This window comes from Miscanthus floridulus, chromosome 15, assembly GCF_019320115.1.
Source record: "Miscanthus floridulus cultivar M001 chromosome 15, ASM1932011v1, whole genome shotgun sequence".
Lineage (NCBI taxonomy): Eukaryota > Viridiplantae > Streptophyta > Magnoliopsida > Poales > Poaceae > Miscanthus > Miscanthus floridulus.
The window spans coordinates 22,048,976-22,065,372 of NC_089594.1; the positions used below are offsets into that span (position 1 = coordinate 22,048,976).

Below are 16,397 nucleotides of genomic sequence, written 5' to 3' on the forward strand. Positions count from 1 at the left end.
ATGGAAATATGAAATTCCCTGATGGTTTTAAATTTTTTTTGACGGTTATTGAATAAACCGTCAGGGAAATAGAATTACCTTGATGGTTTCAGGAAACTGGTGAAATTTGTACAATTGTTCCAAATTTGATCTTCTTCAATTTAATTTGTTTTTCTGGTTCTTTTACTCTCTCGATTATATTTGGCTGAGTATTGGCCATGGGCCCCTTGCTCACGGAGCTGGCTGAACAGAGTCGTCCAGTATTACGTAACGGATCCGATCCGATCGAGGGACACACGACACGACCAATGTTTGCTATCCAAAGTTCCAAACCAAACCGTACTCGGCCTAACCGGATGTGTCAAAAAAAAAAAAAGCTGATAACGAAACCTAAGAGACCTAGTAATTCTTCTGGTCGCAATGGCTGCTGGCGGTCGCCGCCCGGCGGTAACTCTGCCGGCGGTGCTCATGCTCGTATGCGTGCTGGTGGCCACGGCGCCCGGGCTCCAAATGCTCCTTGACGAGGACCCAAGTACGTACCCCGACAGTAGGCCGAGGGAGTTCTGGTACCGGCGCGGAGAAGTGGTCGTCATCGATCTAGGCAACACCAACTCTTGCGTCGCCGGCTACACCGGCTCCGGCAAGACGACCGACGACGACACCATGTTCCAGTTCTGCATCCCCTCCTGGGTCGCCTTCACCGACAACGGCACTTCCCTCGTCGGCGAGGCCGCCAAGAACCACGCCGCCGCCAACCCCGAGGCCACCATCTTCGGTTTCAAACGCTTGCTCGGGCTAAGGTATATATCGTTCCACTAAAAACAATACATATATATTAGGTTATATATAATTGATTGATGGATTCATGATTAGTGTGTATCGTTATTCGATCTGTTAATAGGCGAAACCGCTGGTACGACGAGGACATCGTGCAGGGAGCCATCCAGCGCGTGCCGTACAAGATCGGTACAAGAGATTACGACACGGCGATCGTCCAAGTGACGGCCAGCGATGGTTCAGTCAAGCAGCTCGAGTTCAGCGAGGTCGCGTCCATGGTAGTGGCTGAGCTCAAGAACAAGGCCGAGGAGTACCTCGGCCGCACGGTCGAGTACGCCGTCATGACCATCCCGCAGCATTTCGCCGCGGCACACAGCGGGGCGGCTGAGTACGCCGGCAAGATGGCCGGGCTGGACGTCGTCTGGACGGTCACAGAGCCGACCGCTGCTGCCGTCGCTCACGGCCTGCACACGAAGCTGCGCGAGCGCGGCACTGCGCTTGTCTTGCGTGTCGGCGGCGGCTCGTCCGACGCGAGCCTTGTGGTGCTGCTGGACGGCAGGTTTCAAGTCTTTGGGTATCGGATGGACAATTTCCTTGGAGGAGACGATTTTGACGACAGGGTCGTGGACTACTTCGCCAAGCGCATCAAGCTGAAGCACGGAGTGGATATCAGTCAGGACAGGATCGGTCTAGGCAAATTGAGGGCGGCATGTGAGAATGCCAAGAAGGCATTGAGCAGTCAAGATCATGTCCAGGTGATTGTTGAGTCCCTCGTTGATGGTGTCGATTTCTCGGAGCCGCTCTCACGGTCGGAGTTTGAGGAACTGAATGATGATCTGTTCCGCAAAGTCATGAACTTGGTGGAAACAGCCATGGTGAACAGAGGTGGTATAAAGTGGAGCAAGAGCAAGATCGGTGAGATTGTTATGGTCGGTGGGAGTGCCGTGATACCCAGGATTCAAAACCTCGTCAGGGATTACTTTGATGGAAGGGAGCCTAACATACGGAGGAAACCGGATGAAGCGATGGCTCTTGGAGCTGCACTTTACGTCCATTCTCTTTAGTGACTTCATTATATTTACAGTAGTAGAGGTTTTGTTGTTAGGTCTTCGAGGGATCTAGACACATAATGGTAGTGTGCATACATGGATCATAAATTGTGTATAAACAACTAGAAGTGATATGAGGTGCATGATATTCTTTTACAAACTTTTTTTTATCCCACAACTTTAGATTCACCTGACCTGTTATCTTGAGCCATACAAGACCTTATTGGATGTAGTCGGATTAACATTAATCCATATTAGGTTTATGCTTGTTAAATATAAATAATTAAATCTATGACTAAGTTATATATATATGATCCATGATTCAGGAGGCTGATCGTCTCCGCACGTTCGCTCCACTGCCAGGAAGATCCATCAAGCATAGGGCCTCGCTCTACGCGGATGATTTAGTTGTCTTCGTCACGCCGGCTGCTGAGGACCTCACCTGTCTTCAGCAGATTCTACTGCTATTTGCGGGGGCGTCTGGACTAATAGCCAACATTGATAAGTGTGTCGCCTCGCCGATTCGCTGCACTGAAGAAATGATGTTGGATGTGCAAACGGCCTTCCCATGTGTCGTCGCCCCGTTCCCGTGCAAGTATCTGGGCATTTCGCTGTCGCTCAAGAGGTTGAAATGTGCAGAGGAGCAAGCATTGGTGGATTCAGTCGCCGCGAGGATTGGAAGTCAGGACTGCTCACGCACGCGGGAAGGTCACGTTGTCGGCGATCCCGGTGCATATTAGCATTGCGTGTTGCCTCTCGACCTGGGCCATTGAGCAGATTAATAGACGTTGCAGGGCTTTCCTCTGGTGCGGTACTGACACAGCGCTAGGAGGAAAATGTAAACTGGCCTGGACTACTGTCTGTCGTCCGACATCTCTGGGCGGCCTAGGTGTTTTGGATCTCAGGTTCTTTGGGCTGGCCCTCAGGCTACGTTGGGAATGGCTAAGCAGAGTTGAGCCTGATCGCTGCTAGGATACAGTGCCGGCACGTGCTGAGAAGAATGTAGTCGCAATGATAGACGCCAGCATGACTGTGATCATCGGCGATGGGGCCTCAGCAAAACTGTGGATGGACAATTGGTCCAATGTTGGTTCGCTATGCTCATTTGCGCCTCAGTTGTTCGCTGCCATCTCACCGAGAGGAAAGAAGATGTCTCTGAACGATGGTCTCTTCCAGAACCGGTGGGCGCGTGAAATTCATGGTGCGGACACTGTGCAGGTGCTCCTTCAGTACCTGTGTGTGTGGGCAATCCTACGCGCCGTCGTTCTCGATCCACATGTGCCGGACCGATTAACATGGAAGTGGTCGCCTGATGGGAAGTACAGCGTGTCGTCGACCTACAGAGCTTTTTTCGAAGGATCAACTGCGCTCCTTGGTGCCAAGGAATTAGGGAAGACTAAAGCTCCACCGAAGGTCAAGTTTTTTATGTGGTTGGTGCTTCACCGCAGGATCTGGATTGCAAATCGACGATTGCGGCATGGCCTACAGGATTCAGATGACTACAACCTGTGCAGCCAGGCATCCGAGACGTGTGATCACTTGTTCGTGGGGTGTGTGACTACCAGGCAACTCTGGTATAGGTTGCTTCTACCTTTGGGGTTACAGGACTTGACGCCGCTGACAGAGGAAAGCTTGGGAATTTGGTGGCTGAGACAGAGAGAATGGATGAGTGCTGACAGCCGGCCACCATTCGATACCCTGCTACTGCTCATCACCTGGACAATCTGGAAGGAGCGGAACAATAGGGTCTTCAACCGAATCACGTCCAACTTGGCGGCAATCGCACAGGAGGTGATCAGAGAAGCGCAATGCTGGTGCGAGGCAGGGTACTCTTCGTTGGCTCACTTGATTAGCTTATGGTCGCAGAACCAGGTGGTCTTGTAATACGACTTTTTGTAATCCAGTAGCTAGGCTGCGGTTTGCTTTGGTGATGGTCTCTCGCCACCATCAGCTAACGGCTTTATTGTAAGGTCTATTGACCATTCCCGTCCTCTTAATGAAATTCGGGCATATATGCCTGCACACGAAAAAAAAGTATGAAATTCTTACTACAGTTAATAATAAAACAATTAGTCCACCACTATAATTGGATCATAAAAACTGCAGTTATGAATGATTCCAATTAATTATAAAAATTAATTATAGAAAACCATAGATCTAAAGCTTTTGCTAAAAATAGAAAACTTTCTAAAAAAGAAAAGTTGCGGAAATTTTTTTTACAAAAAAAGGAAAGTTGCATGTGTCTGAAAAGCGTTCGCTCAAAACCCATCTGAGTGAACGTTTGCTAATTAGCTGCCCCGTGTTGGACCCTATGTGTTGTTGTGTGAGTCACGGATGACAGTGCACGATTTTTTTGTTTGGAATGAAAATCTGATGGCTTATGTGGCACTATAATATTGGTAGTTTAGCTTGCATGAGGAGATAGACTATTACCCTAAATAAAGATAGTGGATGATAGGGTTCGCTGACGTGGATATCTAGATACATGTTAGTTGATAATGTGGCTCACTTTACTTCAATAGCTTGTATATTAAGTGAAAGCTATAACATACTTCTACTCCCTCCATTTCAGATTATAAGACGTTTGGTTTCTCTAGATAAATTGCTTTTGCTACATATCTTACATAATAATATACATAAAAAATAAATGTTTTTTTTTAAAAAAAGGCCAAAACGTCTTATAATTTGAATAGAGGGAGTATTATTCTGGTGAGGTTTACTTTGGTAAACTATCTATAAATCGAGATTTTGTGGTCTGTTAAACACTGTTGTTTAGTGCTACTTCTTTGCTAAAGTATTTCTGTTTAGTTATTAGTTAACAAGTTGCTGGTCAACCCTGAGCAGATGGTCCCGATTTTGTTGAGCCATAAAGAAAAATAAAAATTTGAGTCAATGGCAGGCCAGGCCTCAAGCCTCCAGCTGGAGCTGGGCTATATAAGAGAGGATAGGCCTGTTACGGCCTGCTGCTGTCTGTTGGGCTGGACTGGGCAGCGTGGAAACTGGGCCCGCATCCTTAAACGTGCGACGCGTGGACACCGACGAATCAGACGCTCGCGAAAACGCCGCGGCGCTGCCATCTCCTGAGACTCGGCTCGGCTTGGCTTCGCTCGGCTTGGTTTCACCAGAACGTCGGCTCGTTTGCTGAGCCTGGCATTAATAGCCAGCCTCAAGATTATCCGACCTCTTTCACACGAAGGAAGTGGGTTCCAAGGAAGTGATTAGATTGTTTCTTGCCAATCGCCGGTAGGCGCTCATCATCCACCTCCGCCGCACCACCAAGAAGGTGTCGCCGGGCGCCAGCAGCTCCGCCACGTTCGTTGTGCCGCTCCTGGCCGCCAGCTCGCGGTCGTCGTCCTCGCCTCCTCGGCGCCCCACTGCCCCAGCACGCGTCCGCGTCGCACGGTTCCACCTTCCCGATCGACGCCCACGCGGACGCCGCCGTGGCTCTGCCCAGCAACACCAAATTCATCCCACTTCCCTCCATTGTTGAAGTTGATCGAGTTCTCAACTTATGATCTTTCTGTTGTCAGTTCTTTGAACCAGGTTTTTTGTTTCTCACATTTCTTTGACATATTTTTGTTATGTAGATGATTTTTATGAGCTTCTGTGGTGTATGTGCACTGTGCAGTAGAAATTCCTAGATTTTGGGTCAGCATCATGGCTCTTTCATTACGCATGTATTAAACGCTTTGCTAAGCTGAAAATGTTACTGCATAGTCGGCAGGTAGAAATCAGGGCTTCATGGTATTGCAAGGAAAAAACAATAATTCTGCTACTATTTGTTTATTCATGGCATGCAATGGATTAGAATGGAGTGTATACAATGTATATCATAATTTTCAACTTCTCTTTATTATATCCAAATCTTGAATGTCGATTCGAGTTCAGCATGCCCCATGTAAACGTTCCATCAATGAGTTACCTTTTTTAGTCTTTTTTCTCCTACTTGGTTTCCACATTGTCCAATCTATACTAAAATGAAAGTTTGATATTGCTGGTTTGTTGACTTTAGTTAGATGTAAATTGTATTATTTTTATGCATATGTTGAGATGGCCTATATGTTGTACACATGTTTGTGTGTACAACAATATGGTCTTGCTAACTGATTTTCTCCCGTTTGCTTATGCTATCTTGTAGCCACTATGATCCTTGAGGGTGAAGTGAGCATAGCAAAGCGATTGGATTTTAATGTACACTCTGATGTTGAGTCAGTGGCCCCAGATATTCCTGCTCAAGAATGTACCGCACCACATAAGTCCTTTAGCATCCCATTATGTGTAAGTTTCATGCAACCATTACTTAAGACAGGTCTGCTATTGTCACGTGTTGTTTGTGACATATATCGCATACTTTGTAGGGTGGTCCTCGCGCAGCCATCTCCATGGACAACGTAGCCGGCATGACTGGAGGAGGCCAGGAAGGTGCTAGTCCTTGCGCCGTCGACGCAGCCGGCATGACAGGAGAAGGAGGCCAGGAAGGTGGTCCTTGCACCGCCGTCCCCTTGGACGATGGAGCCGGCATGATAGGAGAAGGATGCCAGGAAGAGAATTTGTTGCCATCCCAAGACAATTCATCGCCCATGGTTTCTCCCTCTATCCGTGGAGTCAAGGGAGAGCAAGTAACACATGTATGGTCATCATTTGGTCTTTGATCTTCCTCTTCTATCTTTCATGTAGTTTCATCATGTATAAATGTGTGCATACTATACTGTACAGAACACTATTGTTGCTATCGACGATAACACTCGTGCTAATGGGAACGCTCTCCATCATCTAGTAGCTGAAGAAGTGATAGACGGAGTACCAAATAAGGTAACAGTCTTTTTTCCTCTAACTAAATAGATAGGGCGAAGACAATTATAAATAACTACATTGTGGCAATATAGCTTTAATTCTGATTCGATTGCACAACAGGTGGTTGATAAAGTTGGAATAATTCCTGAAGTTGGTATGACTTTTGAATCAGAGGTCAAAGCTTATGAGATGTATAATGCCTATGCTGGTAATGTTGGGTTCAGTATAAGAAAGAGCCAGACAAGGCATCGAGGAGATGGTAGTATATGTCAAAAGTATATTGTTTGTAGTTGCCAAGGACATGGAGAAACTCAGACATCAAAGGATAGTACAAGGACAGGTTGTGATGCACGTGTTCAGTTTAGTGTCAGCAGAGAGGGGACTTGGACAGTGCAAAAGGTTGTACTTGATCACAATCATTATTTTGCTAGTACAAATAAATCGCATAAGCTGAGATCCCAACGACGTGTTGTAGAAGCGGATAGGATGTTGATTAACCAGATACGACAAGCTGGAATGAAGCCAACACAGGTATATGAGTTTATGAAGGAGTTTTATGGAGGATCTGACAAAGTTCCATTCTCAAAGATGGACTGCAAAAATAAAATTGGTCGTGAGCGTAGGAAGTACTTAGAATCAAATGATGCTCAAACAGTTCTAGAATACTTGAAGAATAAGCAGATAGAAGATCCTACATTCTTTTATGCCATTCAAATAGATGAGGATGATGGTCGGATGGCTAATTTCTTTTGGGCAGATGGTCAGTCTATCATGGATTATGCATGCTTTGGTGACGTTGTGTCATTTGACACCACTTTTCAAACTAATAAGCTTGAAATGCCATTTGCACCATTCGTTGGAACCGACCATCATAAGCAAACAATAATTTTTGGTGCTGCTTTGGTATTTAATGAGACCATTGAATCATTTGTTTGGCTCTTTGAAACCTTTCTAACAGCAATGTCAGGAAAGCATCCAAGTACAATTTTCACCGATCAAGACGCAACCACGGCAGGAGCAATTGCCTACGTATTTAGGAATACAAGCCATCGTCTCTGTTTGTGGCACATCTATCTTAACGCCACTAAACATCTCGGGCATGTAATTCAGAAGCACCCTGATAAGTTTCTACCTAATTTTAAGAGATGTGTGTATGAAGATAGATCTGAAGATATGTTCATCCAGAAGTGGCATGAATTGTCGAGTAAGTATGACCTTGAGAAGAACCAATGGATGGCAAACCTATATGATTTGAGAAAAAGGTGGGCTATTGTCTACCGTGATTCATTTACAGCTAATATGGCCTCGACTCAAAGGAGTGAAGGCATGAACAATGTATTCAAGAAAAGATTCCGTAGGAGACTTGGACTTTCAGAGCTTCTTGTAGAATGTGAGAAGGTTTTTGCTAGCCTTCATGAAAATGAGTTAGACGCGGAATTTAACTCGCGTCGAAAAACCCCGATTACTTACAGCCCAAATTTGCCTTTGTTGAAGACTGCAGCTGAATCATATACAAGGAGGATGTATTCAGAGTTTGAAGAAGAATTTAAACTGCATTTCTCATTCTCTTGTAAATTGTTGCAAACAGATGGGTCAGTTTTGACATATATGGTTACGCATATGCATTCTGTTCATGGAGCAACTGTCATCTTCAACGCTGTAGATATGGACATTACGTGTTCCTGCAGAAAGTTTGAGTCCATAGGTATGTACAGACACTTTAAATTACAATACAGTTTGTTATAAATCAAGATTGAAAACAGAATCATTATCATGTAGGTATACTATGCAAGCATGCCTTCAAAGTCTTCAGTGTGAATGATGTTTTCAATTTGCCGTCCAAATATGTACTAAACAGATGGACAAAATATGCGAAAAGAGGATTTTATATTGAGAAACAAGGAGCGGAAAAGAAAAATATGAAAACACATGCTGCACGCATCTCACGAAAGGCGACATCCCTTGCACTGAAGTGCTCAGTGTCAAAACAACTTCTTGTTCACTTGGAGAAAGCCGTCGATAATTTAGTTTTGGAAGTGGATAACTCTCTAAGCAAGGAGCCAGAAAAAACTGATGAGGTTCCTTTAGTATCGACTAACTGTGACACAAACACATTGAAAGGATCAATATCATTTAGAGTTCCTCGGGTCGTAAAAAGTGCAAAGACTAGACGGCTCCAAAGCGCAGTTGAAAAGAACACAAAGAAGAAGAAGAAGAAGAGAAGTGCAAAGAAAAAAGGTGTTTCTCCTACCCATTGCTGTCAGCTCCTTCTGTTTCTGTCATGGCTGCTTTTATACTGATTTTTTCAATTTCATTATATATATTACACCTGGGTGCATTTTCTATATTGAATGCACCTAGGCCAAAAACTAGTCTCCAACAACTTCTATATCTCAACTCCCAATCTTTCCACACTTGGGAAAATCAACCCAATCTTGTGAAAATTATAAGCGCACATATGGTTCTACCAATATAGAGGTGGATGGACATGGGAAAAATAAAGAATAGGACATGGTTTTCAATACAAACATGTAAGAGAGAAAGAAAGTATAAAAGCGGTTTGGATGATCTAGAAATAGTTCGGGGTTCATGATTCAAAATTGTCTTCTATATTTTAGGAGCGTGGTTTTGAAAACTAATGTAAAAACTCAACAAATATGCTCCCAACTTTTTTTAGCCACTTGAAAACTCCTTAATTTACCAACTACTCCCTCCGTACTGATACAACATGTCGTTTAGGATAATGACACGGTCTTCAAAACACAACTTTGACCTCTTGTTTTTATAAAATATATTTATGGAAAAGTGATATATGTATACTTTTATGAAAGTATTTTTCAAGACAAATCCATTTATATAACTTTCACATTTGCAACCTCAACAACTTAAAAGGTATTGATGATTTATATTCCCAATGGTTGACCCAAACCTTGTCCAAAATGACATGTTTTACGAGTACGGAGGGAGTATTTTTTTAGAACGATTGGAGATGCTTTTAGACCACGTTTGGGTCTATAAAACTAATAGTTAGCTCCTTGGATCAAAAAGGTTTAGCTAATTGCTAGTGGAATACCCAACTAACAATAATTTCATTGGTCGAACTAAACTAGCTAATGCTCCCTTCGTTCTAAATTATAAGTCACTTTGACTTTTTTATATCCATTTTACAATGGATCTAAATATAATAATATGTTTAGATATATAGAAAAATGGATGAACAAAAAAATCAAAGCGACTTATAATTTAGAATATAGGGAGTATTAGCTAAAAACTATATTAGTTAGCTAACTATTAGCAACTAATCGCACCAAACATGGTCCAAGATTGTCGATGAGGGACCCGCGGGATACCCCACATAGAAGAGAGAAGATCTAGTCCAACTAGGATTTCCCATATGTAATCCCAGTAGCATTGCTATCATGTAATCCTATTAGAACTTCTACTTTGTAACCGACTAGGATTCTTGCCTCCTGAACTATATAAAGAAGGGCAGGGCTTCCTAGATTGGCACAACCTCAACACACAAGCCTAACAGAACAAGAGAACAGATAGAAGAGATCAGATAGAGAAAGATAAAGGAATACTACATCAACAGCTGGCGCGCTAGGTAAGGATTTTCGGTGCGTTGCGTTCGAGAGCTCGATGGAAATCAAGATCACGACTCGTCGGCCCTCGTTGGCAACTCGCAGCGGTTCTCGTCGACAACTCGTTGTGTTCATAGCAACGACAATCTGCGATAGGATTTCACGTCTCAGACAATCGACTCCGAGCCACAAGCAAACTGTTCGACTGTATCAGGCTGTTCGACTACATCAAACGACAAGCGAGCTATCAAGCCTAGGTGCTTCCATCTACTCGAATGCTACGCGAACTACTTGAACGCCACGCCAACTACTCAGCTACGGCGATTGACAACTCGGCCTACAATCAAGCTAATTCACGCTTTAAATTTTTAATTTTTAATATATTTCCGAATAATTTTCGTGCGCCTCTGTGGTCGCACTATCCACGACTACTCCACATCTCCGAGCTTGTAGTCGGGATGACACCCAATGGGTGTGCATCGTGCACTCTAGTCTTCTCTTAACGGTCGCTAAAGTACTCGGGTAGCGCATGCCTTAATCCGTGAAGCCTCGGCTCTTCTGTGCATAAGTCTCGATAAATGAGCAGCGATAACAGGGACCAAGGTGCTTAAACGTATCAGGACACTACCTAGGTAGTTTACATGGCCTAACAAGAGCAAGACACGACACATTCTTTTTATTTCGCACAGGCTAACTGTTCTAGTCTTCTCTTAACGGTCGCTAAAGGACTTGGGTAGCGCATGCCTTAATCTATTAAGCCTTGGCTCTTCTATGCCTAAGTCTCGATAAATGAGCAGCGATAACAGGGACCGTGGTGCTTAAACGTAACATGACGCTACCTGAGGAGTTTACATGGCCTAACAAGAGCAAGACGCGAAAATTTTTACATGCATTTCATAGTACCAAGGCCCACCCCTGATTATTTATTCATATATAGGACATGCTCCTGACTTTCTATCTGGAACGTCAATTATAGCATATTTTTAAATTTAACATGCAGGGGCTACATCTGTACCATGCCATTGGGAAGGACACGCTCCCGAGAGCTACCTTACTCAACCAACAAATCAGACAATTTCAAAAAGAACCCAGGCTGGTCAAAAAACAACCTAGACGAGGTGCGCCAAGGATCAGACAAGTTCAGAAAGAACCCGGATAGGTAAAAAACAACCCAGACAAGATGCGTCAAGGATCAGACAAGTTCAGAAAGAACCCATGTTGATCAAAAAACAACCCAGACGAGGTGCGTCAAAATTACAGATAAGTTTAGAAAGAACCCAGGATGATAAAAAAACAACCCAGACGAGGTGCGTGAAGGATTGGACAAGTTTAGAAAGAACTTTGATTGAACAAGTTCAGAAACAACCCAGATGAAGCGCGTCAAGGGTCGAAAAAGTCTAGAAACAACTCAGATGGATCAAAAACTTATCTGTAATTACAAGTACTCGGACACAGGCTTAGGGGCTACATGATACATATCCTCAAAAAGAAAACCCCCAAACTTTTTCTCAAGGACAGATTCTAGACGCCCAAGAAGCAAGAGGCTCGGGGGCTACACTCACTAAAGAAAGAACCCAGAGAGAATAGACCAAAAGGACCCTCCAGCTTTTTCATCACAAAAAGCAAGAGGCTCGGGGGAGAAAGTGCACGTCAATCAAGGTGAACCAACCAAATAAAAGAAGACCATCTCAAGTCACTGCAGAGGAACCCATAATAGATACAAGAACGAAGATGAAGATCAGAAAGAACAAGGAAGTTCCTAGAGCTCAACCATGAAATGCTCGGGGACTTGTCGATACGGGACCCACGGGATAGCCCACATAGAAGAGAGAATATCTAGTCCAACTAGGATTTCCCATACGTAATCCTAGTAGCATTGCTATTATGTAATCCTATTAGGACTTCTACTTTGTAACCGACTAGGACTCTTGTCTTCTGGACTATATAAAGGAGGGCAGGACTTCCTAGATCGGTACAACCTCAACATACGACCCCAACAGAATAAGAGAACAGATAGATGAGATCATATAGAGAAAGATAGAGAGAATACTACAGATAGCGCATCACGTAATATATTATCTACCCTAGACTGGACGTAGGGCCCCGTGATTTTGTGGCATGTCGAACCAGTATAAATCGTTGTCTCCCTGCGTTCACCATCGAGTTCATGCATACGTCGATACCCCTCCAAACAAATCATCGTCCCGGGTACCCTCATGACAAGCAGTCAATGGTAAAACATCGTTAAAGATGTGTTCTTCATAGTATATATATACAACATTGACAACACATGTCTAGATAGGGGGGGGGGGGAGAGGGTGAATCTAGGCGGAATCAACATAGGTTCATCATCAAAGTCGACTAGGGTCTTGTATATTCATTATTGAGCAATGCAAACAAAATAGTGTTTTTTCGTTGGTTTTGCTTGAAGTCAGCGTGAATGGCAGATCAGGGTTTCATGAGAGTTTCATGAGCATTTTATAAGCTGATGTGGCATTGTATTAATAGAGAGATGAGATATGATAAAAGTTTCATATGATGAAAAGAGTTTAATGGAATAAAACTTTTCCACACTATTTCCAATACATGGGAATTTTGAAAACAGTGAGATGAAATCTTCAATTGGACTGGCCTTAACAATCTCATTAATGGCCAAATGTTTTGAATTATTATGACTGTATAGGATGTTTTTCTTATGTATTTAGTGAAAATTAGTGTGGAAGCTATGTTAACAAAGTCTTGTTAACAATATTAAGATATATATTGTCATGTTTTTTATTGCACCATGTGATCTTCGATATATATTTAGTTTAAATGTTAGTGTAAATTATATCCGGTCTTTGGTTGCATTCATTTTTGTAGCAAGACGGGCTTAACCTTTTTGATCTTATTAGTTGTTCAGGTTTATCCGCGTTTCTAGTGCTTATTAGATCTTATATTCATTGTATTTGTAATAAAATCGGTTCTATATAGGTCATAGATTACACTCTTGCATACTTAGGGGGTGGGGACTGCTCTGATCCATGTTTTTCAGCTCCCATCTATGTTTTTTTTTCAAACGGTTTTAGCTCCACACATACAGTTCGAAAAAAAGGATGAAGTTCTAAGAGCACTTAGATAGGTGCTCCATTAAAACCTGAAGTTTGTGAAGCTGCTCTACGGTGGAGTTTGTGGAGAGAGAAACCTAGAAAGAGTACATTAATGCAAGTTTAAGGTTTGGACCTCCTGCCCAATCCATGTTGGCAGCCACATCAGTGCTTGGGCGACGTCAGATAAGGGTTTGGACCTGGTTGGTACAATAATATAAGTTTAGGGTGTCAGAAATGGAAATCCTAGGTATTAGGAGTTATAGGAGAACTCTAGACAAATTTAGGAGCTGCATGTGAATGAAATAGTCCTTAAAAAATAATAGGTCCTACACTGTTCAAAAAGGAAAAAAATGGGGTATGGACCATTCTACACGGATCTTGTGCGTATTGTGCTGCTACTGCATGAGTTTACTGTAGTTCTCTCTCCTCCCATATTTAGTTGAGATCCACATGTCATGCGTATGGTCCCTACAGTGCTCATGCGGATAATCCTCACCTAATTTGTTTGCTTAAAAAAAGGACATCACTCTTCCAAGACTACGGCATGAATGCGTGATAGCACTACTAGTGGGACCCAATAACTCCGATGCAGTTTGTTCTTATCTTCATGCTTAGACACTCACAGCATGACTGGATGGCATATGAGTAGTATTTTTATATAGAGTTGGCACTGAGGCAAGTACTTGCCTTGCTCCACAAATTTCTGGCGTCGGTACCACCTATTGCAGTGTGTGGACACCTATTGCAGCGTGTGGAGTGATTCCCAAATCTTTTTGTCCTTTTCATTTTAAGCTTCACTTAATAAAAAAAATTAAGGGCCTATCGTTACAGCTCACAGCTGTTGTGATCTGTTTTCTTGCCAAACACCCATTGCTAAAATAGCTTCATGGGTGAAACTGTTTTTCTTTCTCTCTCGTAAGGAAATGAAGTGGGATGAAGCTGAAAAAAGTAGCTTATTCCAGCTCTCTCCCTCATTTCTCTCTGCCATCTATAATGAAGTTGTTGGTGAAGTTGTTTTGCCAAACAATTTTTCTAAAACAACTCAGCTTCACTTAAAAAGTTGTTCATGAAGCTGTTTCTAAAAAAAATAGCTTTACTAGCAAAAGTTTTAAATCTCCAGCTAAGCCCCTTAGCTGTTGACCTCCAATGCAGCTAAGCCCAGCTATAGCCGGAGATAGCTTCAGCTAAGCCGTTTAGCTGTTTTTCTTAAACAAAAGGAAAAACAGAGAAGAAGCAATATATCGAATGACAAATCTCGTATAGCTGTAGTGCATGGATAGGCAAAGCAATGGGCTAACGAGATGAGTCGGAGATATGAGAAGATGCCAGGGTTACGTTATTTTCCTGGGCTGGATGGAAGGGCAAAGCAATGGGCCGGCAGTGGCACACGTTTTAGTGGGCCGCTCTGACATAGTTTAGCGGTAGCTAAGTTTGTCCCAATTAGCCGCAATCTCCAGCTATCTCGGGCTATTAGCGTTTTACTTTTCTTAGCGCTAAAAGTGACGTATCTTAGCTGTGACTTTGTCCCGCAGCTATCGCCGGCTATTTTAAACTTTATTTACTAGTAAAGCTGAGCTGTGTCAAACGAGACCTACGCTTCATTTTAGGCTAACACTAACGCCGTGGAGGGCCTAAGAACGGTATATGAAGTATCTCTTTTAAATAGTACATGGCCGAGGCAACTCCTTTCAACACGCCCGGGCTTGGAAGCCAAAGGTCAGCTTCTGCAGATCATAGACAACCCTGAAAGATCTCAGGGCTTTGTTCCCTAGAATCTGAACATCCGGCACGCCAGCAGCGTCATTCGACTGGAACGCCAAACATATGCGATCAGTTGACTGCTGATGGAACACATTCTCCGGCGGTAGTTCCAGCGTAGCCCTTAGGAGCTGCATCTGCACCGTCGGCAAGCTCCTCCAGTTCACCGGCTCGCCGCCGGCAGGCCTGAAGCAGACCTTCCGACCGTACTCACGGTAATACGCCTTATCTTGCATCGCCGACGCTATCGCCTCGGCGAGAGCATAAAAAACTGAGGACGAGACGAAGGTGTCATCGGTCCCAGAGTCGACCACCAGGATCTGGCGCCCGTCGACCTCCAGAGGCTTCCCGTCGACGGCGATGCCCAGCAGCAGAACCGAGTAGACGTGCTGCCTACGCCCGTACCCCCTGATCAATGTCGTGACGAGCTCCAGCTTCTGCGGGTACGGCCCGACGATGAGAAACCCCTCGGCGCGGTGGTCGCCGGGAAAGCAGTAGGCGAAGGCGTTGTAGGTCGTCAGCCGTGCCATCTGGTTGAAGAAGGAGTAACGCTTGTCGCCGAGGCCGATGACGCCCGCCTCGAGGCCGTAGAACATGTCGTCCTCGCTGCACCCGAAGACGAAGTCGTCGACGATGGTGTAGTTGTCGCCCAGGGCGAGCCTGTCCCTCCCGAGCTTCCCCGCCGAGTACTGCGACCCGTAGCGCAGGCCGTAGAGGCAGGTGTCCGTCTCGTCGACGCAGCCGTAGGGGACGCCGTTGTCGGCCTGGATGTCGAGGCAGTCCTCGTCGGAGCAGCCGACGTGACGGTACGTGGCGGAGCGGTGAGGGTCCAGCTTGGGGCCAGCTTCTGCCGCCTGCTCGTGGCACCGTATCCGACACCTCTTGCAGTTGACCCAGGAGAGGGTGGAGCCGGTGTCGATGGTGACGAGGTTGAAGACGGCAGGGGTGCCCAGCCTGATGGCCATGAAGTACTTGCCTTGATGGATCTTGTCGTTCCCAATCACGGTGCCTGCGTCTGATACGCTTGCTGCGTGGATCGTCGATGGGTCTTCGTCAACACACGGGTGCTTCATGTGGAACACAGGGAAGTGGAAGGCGCCATCTTTCCTCTGCCGAGACTCTGAGCATGCATCCATTGGGGGTGTAGGATCAAAATCAAAATATAAAAACATGAAGAAAATATAGGAGTAAACTCTATTTGCAATGTACTAGCTACATCCATGGACAAAATGAACAATCACAAAAATAAAAAAGAAATGAAAAGAAAACAGAAACATGAAGGATCATGAAGACAAGGTTGGCATATATAATCTCGTGCAGATGAATGAAGAGAGATTACCGTACGTCGCTGGCGAGCATACTCCAGT

At 44.5% G+C, this 16,397-nt stretch overlaps 3 protein-coding genes across 3 annotated transcripts; 2 read left to right on the top strand and 1 right to left on the bottom strand.

Moving 5' to 3' along the window:
- The first annotated feature begins 485 nt into the window (after positions 1-485).
- LOC136506629 (luminal-binding protein 4-like) lies at positions 486-1,879 on the top strand. Its single transcript, XM_066501530.1, has 2 exons — positions 486-779; positions 881-1,879. The coding sequence occupies exons 1-2, from the start codon at positions 490-492 to the stop codon at positions 1,818-1,820; spliced, it is 1,230 nt and encodes a 409-aa protein (XP_066357627.1). The 5' UTR covers positions 486-489; the 3' UTR covers positions 1,821-1,879.
- Positions 1,880-6,743: 4,864 nt separating this feature from the next.
- Positions 6,744-8,899, top strand: LOC136507189 (protein FAR1-RELATED SEQUENCE 5-like). The gene is made up of 2 exons (XM_066501988.1): positions 6,744-8,304; positions 8,379-8,899. The coding sequence occupies exons 1-2, from the start codon at positions 6,756-6,758 to the stop codon at positions 8,897-8,899; spliced, it is 2,070 nt and encodes a 689-aa protein (XP_066358085.1). The 5' UTR covers positions 6,744-6,755.
- A 6,061-nt stretch (positions 8,900-14,960) lies between these two features.
- LOC136507190 (aspartyl protease family protein At5g10770-like) lies at positions 14,961-16,166 on the bottom strand. The gene has a single exon (XM_066501990.1). The coding sequence runs from the start codon at positions 16,164-16,166 to the stop codon at positions 14,961-14,963; it is 1,206 nt and encodes a 401-aa protein (XP_066358087.1).
- Between the last annotated feature and the right edge of the window lie 231 nt (positions 16,167-16,397).

Coding starts and splice junctions, on each gene's coding strand:
- LOC136507189 (XM_066501988.1), top strand. CDS start 6,756: ATGACTTTTGAATCAGAGGTCAAAGCTTATGAGATGTATAATGCCTAT. Junction 8,305..8,378: donor CAGAAAGTTTGAGTCCATAG/GTATGTACAGAC, acceptor ATTATCATGTAG/GTATACTATGCAAGCATGCC.
- LOC136506629 (XM_066501530.1), top strand. CDS start 490: ATGCTCCTTGACGAGGACCCAAGTACGTACCCCGACAGTAGGCCGAGG. Junction 780..880: donor AAACGCTTGCTCGGGCTAAG/GTATATATCGTT, acceptor ATCTGTTAATAG/GCGAAACCGCTGGTACGACG.
- LOC136507190 (XM_066501990.1), bottom strand. CDS start 16,166: ATGGATGCATGCTCAGAGTCTCGGCAGAGGAAAGATGGCGCCTTCCAC.